Source organism: Ipomoea triloba, chromosome 2, assembly GCF_003576645.1.
Source record: "Ipomoea triloba cultivar NCNSP0323 chromosome 2, ASM357664v1".
NCBI lineage: Eukaryota > Viridiplantae > Streptophyta > Magnoliopsida > Solanales > Convolvulaceae > Ipomoea > Ipomoea triloba.
This window is the reverse complement of record NC_044917.1, coordinates 4825008-4834090: the sequence shown is the minus strand read 5'-3', so window position 1 is coordinate 4834090 and position 9083 is coordinate 4825008. Positions and strand designations below refer to the sequence as shown.

General features: G+C 35.2%; 1 protein-coding gene across 1 annotated transcript; it reads right to left on the bottom strand.

Moving 5' to 3' along the window:
• Nucleotides 1-5072: 5072 nt before the first annotated feature.
• On the bottom strand, nucleotides 5073-8218 carry LOC116010285. The gene is made up of 4 exons (XM_031249619.1): nucleotides 6300-8218; nucleotides 5853-6107; nucleotides 5582-5701; nucleotides 5073-5432 (listed from the first exon to the last, which is right to left on the bottom strand). Exons 1-4 carry the CDS (start codon nucleotides 7428-7430, stop codon nucleotides 5376-5378), a joined length of 1563 nt encoding a protein of 520 aa, XP_031105479.1. The 5' UTR covers nucleotides 7431-8218; the 3' UTR covers nucleotides 5073-5375.
• Between the last annotated feature and the right edge of the window lie 865 nt (nucleotides 8219-9083).

Here is a 9083-nt window from a genome sequence, read left to right as displayed (position 1 = left end):
TGACAGGGTAATTGGGTACCCGACCCGGAACCGTTGACCAAGACAGTTGCCGTTCAAACTACCCAAGACACCTCACTCCTCAGCATCCATGCGCAACGGTCCAACTCCTCAGCATTGATGGCCAACGTTCAGCTCCTCAGCATTGATGACCGACGTTCAGCTCCTCAGCATTCAACACCTCAGGTACTGATGTCCAACGTTCAACTCCTCATCAATGCTCCGTTACTGAGCTGAAGGGAATAAAAAGACTCACAACCACATAGTGAAGGGGGACTTCTTACGACACTCCTTACTAGACAAAAATTAGACTGAACTCATCTTGTACACTGAGCCCTGCTCTCAATACTGTACTCAAATACTTGATAACACTCAATAATACTCAAATAAGATACCGGTAACACATTATTACCGTCACAAGCAATTATTATACCGTGAATCACTGACAAACAAATTTATTTTTAATATACTATTAAAAATGATTTTTCTATACATAAAAAAATACATTAAAATTAACTTTCAATATATTAAAAATAAACTTTTATCAATAATTTACCCTATAATATGAGGATCGTTATACTGTGGACTCTGGTCCTATATGTCGTCGCTTTCTATTTACTTTTGATGGCGACCGCTTGGTAGTTCAATTTATGTTACAGTTTTTTTTTTAAACTATAAAGCATGTACGTGTCTTGTGTTGTGAGTTTTTTTTTTGTTGCGTTATGAAATTCTATAACTTAAGACTATCAATTCAGTACCTTAAACAAATTAATAATTGTATAGCACACAACATATTGTGTGTCTTATGTTATGAATTTATATCTTGTACGTGTTGTAAAATTTTGTGTCTGATCTATAGAACATAAATTATCTACCTAAATCATATTTGAAAATAAGTAAATATTTAACATGTGTATATGTCTTCTCTTGTGAGTTTGTGTCTTGTGTTAAGAAATTATGTACCCTAAGAGTATGGATTCTATACCAGAATAAATTAGTAGTTGTGTAACACGCAACATATTGTGTGTCTTATGTTATGAATTTATGTCTTGTATTGTGAAATTTTGTGCCTATAGAATATAAATTATATACTTAAATTATATTTAAAAATAAATAAATATATAACGTGTGCATGTGTGTTGTATTGTAAATTTTTGTGTCTTGTGTTATGAAATTTTGTACCTTAAGAATATGAATTTTGTACCAGGAATAGATTAGTAGCTGTGTAGAAACATGAGAAACGGAAAAAATGAAAGTCTGTTAAAATTTAAAGATAAAAAAATTTGACATCGTTTTGATTCAAGGTCCACATTGCTATGTGGACTCTGATCCACGATATAAATTGCCATGACCAATAGTGTAATTTCCCTTAAACAAGTTGAGGGAGTGACTAATTGGGCTTTTTAAATTACGATACGCCCAAGCTTGAAGTTAACTGTACAAGTACAATACAATTACTTCTTGTATCGATCGGTAACGGTCAATAATTGAATGAAATTGACCAATAATATATATGTAATCAATCAAAAAATTGAATTTCAATTTTTGATCGGTTATGTCAGTTATTTAAAAAAAAAATCGAATGTTATAATACATCTAAAATATTTTAATTGAGGAGTTGGGAAAGGGCAAATTATGTTGTGGACCCAGGTCCACCTTTGGTGGACCTGGGTCCAAAACTACGTCGTTTTTTGTCTCTTTTTTTTTTTTTTAAATTAGTAAACATATTGCTAAATATAGAGTTGTCTAAAAATGTGTGAATGTAGAGTATATGAATCGTGAATGTACATTTATGATTGTGTGAATGTAGAGTTGCCTAGAAATATGTGAATGTGGAGATTTCAAATTGTGAATAAAGAGTACAGAAATCGTGAATGTAGAGTTATGCATGTGTGAATCTGTAATAGAGTTAAAAGTTCTAGCAACTTGTAGCCCTGTAATGTGTGAATGTGAAGTTCTCAAGTTGTGAATATAGAGTATAGGACCTGTGAATATAGAGTTTTGAATGTGTGAATGCATAACAGTGGTAATATAGTTACTAAACATATAATCTTGTAATGTGTGAATGTGGAGTTTACAAAGTGTGAATGTAGAGTATCATATAATCCTATAATGTGTGAATGTGGAGTTTATAAAGTGTGAATGTAGAGTATAATGTATGTGAATGTGGAGTTTACAAAGTGTGAATGTAGAGTACACTGTATGTGAATGTAGAGTATAGTGTATGTGAATTTAGACCCAGGTCCACCTTGCAAGGTGGACCTGGGTCCACGGCATAACAANTTAAACTACCCAAGACACCTCACTCCTCAGCATCCATGCGCAACGGTCCAACTCCTCAGCATTGATGGCCAACGTTCAGCTCCTCAGCATTGATGACCGACGTTCAGCTCCTCAGCATTCAACACCTCAGGTACTGATGTCCAACGTTCAACTCCTCATCAATGCTCCGTTACTGAGCTGAAGGGAATAAAAAGACTCACAACCACATAGTGAAGGGGGACTTCTTACGACACTCCTTACTAGACAAAAATTAGACTGAACTCATCTTGTACACTGAGCCCTGCTCTCAATACTGTACTCAAATACTTGATAACACTCAATAATACTCAAATAAGATACCGGTAACACATTATTACCGTCACAAGCAATTATTATACCGTGAATCACTGACAAACAAATTTATTTTTAATATACTATTAAAAATGATTTTTCTATACATAAAAAAATACATTAAAATTAACTTTCAATATATTAAAAATAAACTTTTATCAATAATTTACCCTATAATATGAGGATCGTTATACTGTGGACTCTGGTCCTATATGTCGTCGCTTTCTATTTACTTTTGATGGCGACCGCTTGGTAGTTCAATTTATGTTACAGTTTTTTTTTTAAACTATAAAGCATGTACGTGTCTTGTGTTGTGAGTTTTTTTTTTGTTGCGTTATGAAATTCTATAACTTAAGACTATCAATTCAGTACCTTAAACAAATTAATAATTGTATAGCACACAACATATTGTGTGTCTTATGTTATGAATTTATATCTTGTACGTGTTGTAAAATTTTGTGTCTGATCTATAGAACATAAATTATCTACCTAAATCATATTTGAAAATAAGTAAATATTTAACATGTGTATATGTCTTCTCTTGTGAGTTTGTGTCTTGTGTTAAGAAATTATGTACCCTAAGAGTATGGATTCTATACCAGAATAAATTAGTAGTTGTGTAACACGCAACATATTGTGTGTCTTATGTTATGAATTTATGTCTTGTATTGTGAAATTTTGTGCCTATAGAATATAAATTATATACTTAAATTATATTTAAAAATAAATAAATATATAACGTGTGCATGTGTGTTGTATTGTAAATTTTTGTGTCTTGTGTTATGAAATTTTGTACCTTAAGAATATGAATTTTGTACCAGGAATAGATTAGTAGCTGTGTAGAAACATGAGAAACGGAAAAAATGAAAGTCTGTTAAAATTTAAAGATAAAAAAATTTGACATCGTTTTGATTCAAGGTCCACATTGCTATGTGGACTCTGATCCACGATATAAATTGCCATGACCAATAGTGTAATTTCCCTTAAACAAGTTGAGGGAGTGACTAATTGGGCTTTTTAAATTACGATACGCCCAAGCTTGAAGTTAACTGTACAAGTACAATACAATTACTTCTTGTATCGATCGGTAACGGTCAATAATTGAATGAAATTGACCAATAATATATATGTAATCAATCAAAAAATTGAATTTCAATTTTTGATCGGTTATGTCAGTTATTTAAAAAAAAAATCGAATGTTATAATACATCTAAAATATTTTAATTGAGGAGTTGGGAAAGGGCAAATTATGTTGTGGACCCAGGTCCACCTTTGGTGGACCTGGGTCCAAAACTACGTCGTTTTTTGTCTCTTTTTTTTTTTTTTAAATTAGTAAACATATTGCTAAATATAGAGTTGTCTAAAAATGTGTGAATGTAGAGTATATGAATCGTGAATGTACATTTATGATTGTGTGAATGTAGAGTTGCCTAGAAATATGTGAATGTGGAGATTTCAAATTGTGAATAAAGAGTACAGAAATCGTGAATGTAGAGTTATGCATGTGTGAATCTGTAATAGAGTTAAAAGTTCTAGCAACTTGTAGCCCTGTAATGTGTGAATGTGAAGTTCTCAAGTTGTGAATATAGAGTATAGAAATCGTGAATGTAGAGTTATGCATGTGTGAATCTGTAATAGAGTTAAAAGTTCTAGCAACTTGTAGCCCTGTAATGTGTGAATGTGAAGGTTTCAAATTGTGAATATAGAGTATAGAAATCGTGAATGTAGAGTTATGCATGTGTGAATCTGTAATAGAGTTAAAAGTTCTAGCAACTTGTAGCCCTGTAATGTGTGAATGTGAAGTTCTCAAGTTGTGAATATAGAGTATAGGACCTGTGAATATAGAGTTTTGAATGTGTGAATGCATAACAGTGGTAATATAGTTACTAAACATATAATCTTGTAATGTGTGAATGTGGAGTTTACAAAGTGTGAATGTAGAGTATCATATAATCCTATAATGTGTGAATGTGGAGTTTATAAAGTGTGAATGTAGAGTATAATGTATGTGAATGTGGAGTTTACAAAGTGTGAATGTAGAGTACACTGTATGTGAATGTAGAGTATAGTGTATGTGAATTTAGACCCAGGTCCACCTTGCAAGGTGGACCTGGGTCCACGGCATAACAATGGTTGGAAAAGCCATTGGGCTGGACTCTAAATAGCCTATGTATATATTATTGATTATTAGGTAAAAGGATTATAAATTTATCTAAAAATGATATTAGCCCTGTTTGGTAAAGGTATGTTAGCTAATTGAGTTAGATAATATAATTAATTAATAATATTAGTAGATTGGTAAAAAGGACAAAAGTGAGATATATATATATATCAAATAAATCACAATCAATTACAGAGTATGTAAACATTATAAAATTGCTACGCATATGCATGTAGTAAAAATTTCTCTACATTTCAGGTCAGATAGCATATAGTGTCCTGCAATTGGGTACTTGAAAACATGTCCAAATCAGGCATACATAGATATCTATATATTTAACCCAAAAAAACAAAGTGCAAAAGAAAAGGTTTTGCAGCATACACCAACTCCTAATCAATCCTTCTCATAAACAAGAAACGCCAGAAATGTACAAAAGCAAGCTTCTTGTCAATGTCACTACTACATGCTTTAAATGGTTTCTAAGCATCAATTCTTTGAAATACTGAGAGTATTTACAGCAGGTTACATGCAATTTTACTACAAAGTTCAACATATCAACATTCTGGATCCTTTCAGGAACATATCTATCTTAGACAGCCTGGCCTCAGCTTAAATCATTCACCCGATAAAACTTCAGCAGCTTTAATGGTGTTACAAATTCCTGGTAACAAGAAAACACAATACTATAAACATCAATGAACCTCCCCCATTGAAGCAATTTTTTACCAGACAACATAAATCAATCTATCAAATGGCAAATATAAACTACAGTGACATCCAAAATAATGCTCAATATGAAAATCTCAAAACCTGACACAAATCTTCAGATGAGGGAGGAAAATGGAAGCCTGTTGAGCAGTTATTCAGTGTCTCTGGACTTTTTATCCATGCCTTGCGTGCATCACTAAGTTTGATTTTGAATTTATATATCTGAAATAGTAAATGAACTATTAAGAGATAGGCAATGACTCCTGTGAGAATAATACAAGACTATGACAGGAATTATACAGAATCATACTCTTAGTGTAATATATGTGGAGGAACATTAAAAAGCAACAAAAATCATATGCAACTTGCAAACCTCAGACAGAGGGATAGTTGGTTTCTCTAAGTCATCTTCATCAATCTTCATCCCTGTACCCTGGCATTCAGGACAGAAGATTGAAGAAATTTGTTTTCTAATGGTCCCATTCTTTTTCTCTCCCTTGTGATTTGACCCGGCCTTTCTCCGAGACCTTCGTTTTGTTTTAGGTTCATCAGATTGTTTCCCATACATTTCCAACTCACAAAGAAGTATCCAGTGGATGAGGCAAGAAGTGTGGTATACATGAAATGCCTGTGCAAATAAAGAGTTGCAACTCAGAATGCATAAAATTACTCCATAAAACTTTTTATGCAGAACTGTGAATCTTTGATGTAACATAACATTAGAGGAGAAAACACAGCAAAAAAAAACCGTACAATTGGAAGGGAACCAAATAAATGTGGAAAAAAAGAAGAAGTAAAAGAGTTGGGAAGAAAGTCTTACTCCAGTCATATTTCTACTGCTGCATACAAGTCTTCCCGTTTTCATGTTCATAAGTGTGGCAACATCTTTACCAGGAAGCATCTTTTGCTGGCAGATGTCGCACATTCTCTCGGCGGCTACTTGCTGTTGTTTCCTCAATTGTCTCCTTATGGTTTTACTAGAAATAACTCTTGAATGCAGTAATTGATCATCATAACCATTTAGCAATAACCTTGTATCTGTAGATTGAGATTCTTCACCTGAAGAATCACATTGGTTGCTTAAAGACTCACTGACATCCTCAGGATCAGAAAATGATTTCCTCTTTTTGTTTTTAGCGTTGCCAGTTTCATCAGACTCCGAAAGAGGACTAGGAGGAAGCAAACACCTTACTTCTTCAAGTAAGCCCTTCCTACCTAAACTGTAACTATAAGGAAAAATGACAACAGCAAAGTCATGCTCTGGAAGCATAATGTCATCCTCATCACCAGAATCCTTATTCCCAAGCCACTCAGACCATATTCTACGAACTTGTTTAGAAGCCTCATCCTTCTCACTGATCCTTGTAGCAATCCGTGAAGTACCAATATGCTTCACTACAAGTTCTGATATCTCATCTCTTCGCAGTACACCTGGAATAACCATCTGATGGTTATCTCCATTACTAGAAAGGGTACTATTCTCAAAATCAGCATCAGTTTCAGCTTCTGCAGCCTTCTCACCGACATCAGGCAGTAATAAGTTCTCATCATATTTGACAATAGCAAGAGTATTATCATCAGTATTCCAATCTATATCTAAAATCTTGGTTTGCTCACCATTTGAGAGAGGAAGAGGCTTATCTTGCTCATGATCATAAAAGAAAAGGACACCATCATTAAATGGCCACGGGTTTGGTTTTAACAAAGTAGCTTTAGCAGCGGCTAGCCTTTCAGTGTGAAGATTACCATTCAAGTGATCAAATAGAATTGAATCACTATAGCACGGAGAAAGACATAAGGTGCAGAAAAACACAAATCTCTTGCCATCCTCCCTAAGTTCAATATATGTGTGCCCCTGCTGCCTCACATTATGCAACGTCTTCTGAGCTAATTGCTCTTTCAAACTACACCCACTCTTCTTAGGAAGACCTAGTTCCTTACCTCCCGCCATTCAATGTTCACAAGCCACAATCCTAAAATCAATCTTAGAAAAAGTGCAATCAACTTTCACAAGCAGGTGCTTCTCAATTCCTTACACCGACACGCAAATCCCATATAGATCCATACCGAGAGCGCTTGAACTCATAAAATTGTTTATAACAACAAACTCGAAGGTTCAATTTTCATTCACCAGAAATGCTGCCAATTTTCAACTTCCAACAGACAATTCGAGAGGAAAGCAAGGCATTTTCCACTAATTAATTCTTCTTCTTAACAGCTCCTTAAATCCTCTCCAGAGTTCTTAAATTTCAACAATTTTAGAGAAAAAAAAACACACACAAAGAAGTCCTTGAAACTTCAATTCTCCCAGCTTATTGTACAGAAAGTGTAAAGATAGACAAAACGAAATTTAAAAACGAACCCTAGATTGAAGTTTTTTTAGACAGTCCTTAACTTACAATGCGGCGGCGTGCACGGTATTATCGGTTTCTTAGTATACCGTCGAGCTATTCGATTCACGGCGCCAAGTCCTCCACGCATCTCAAAAATCAACGAAAGCGAGCACGAATCTATCATTTCCATCAAAATATCCATAAAAGCTTCAATACAAGAGAGAGAGAACAGAGAGGGGAACGAAGAACCGGAAATCACGATTTGAGAGCCGGCGTTCACAGCATCTGAGTGTTTACGTACAGAATTGTATGTATATGTGGAGAGGGAGAATTTGAGAGGGAAGGGAAAAAGGGTTCAGATTAAAGGGAGGGAGAAATTGAAACCAAATGCCGAATGCGTTTAACCAGTTTCCGGTGAGACGGGGTTCATAAGGATAATCTCATGGGTTAAGTTCAGGTGTATGCGTAGCCTCGGTAACTGACGTGCGCCAGATATAGACAACCGTTGATTTTATTATCATATAAATTAACGGTCAATATGCTTTCTTTGCAGATGATGTAAGTATTTGAAATGAGCGACTGTGTAGTGGATAATATCCAGTGAGAGGAAGATTCGAAGTTGGAAATCCGATACCTAACGGCGGGTAATCACGCGATTTGCGTGATTATTTGATCAAAAATATTTATATTTGTTTTCAAATATATATATATATATATATATATATATATATATATATATATATATATATGCCAAGTACCTTGTGATCCAGTGGCATTGATAGCGTAAATGTAAACGGGTCTACGATTACGCTACGAATACGTGTGTTACGTGTGGTGAAGGATGCCGCTCGGCCGGTCAATCGGTCGCTCTACCGGTTGACGACTGAGCGGTAAGAAGCTATGTCGCTCTACGGGTGACGAACAGTAACAAGGAGAGAGCAAGAGAGACGAATGAGCAAATCACAAGTGTATTAGTGTAGTACTAATGAGTTCTCTCCCCTCCAGCGAGGGGAATGAGCCCTATATTTATACAAAGTGGATTCACTATGCACATGGTGTCTGATATGCAAGTGGAGAGCATATGGGCTGTCACTCCGCAAAATGCGCATCGGTTTGCTCGAAGTGGTTGAGTTACTCGAGGTGATGAAAACACGGATCCCTTGTTCCCGAAAAGTTGTCGGTCGTCACATCAAGCAACTGTTGCGCTCGTGAGCCTCCAATCCACAAGGTGTGTTGCTTCCGATCATGCGGCCGACGGACCGGGTGACCGT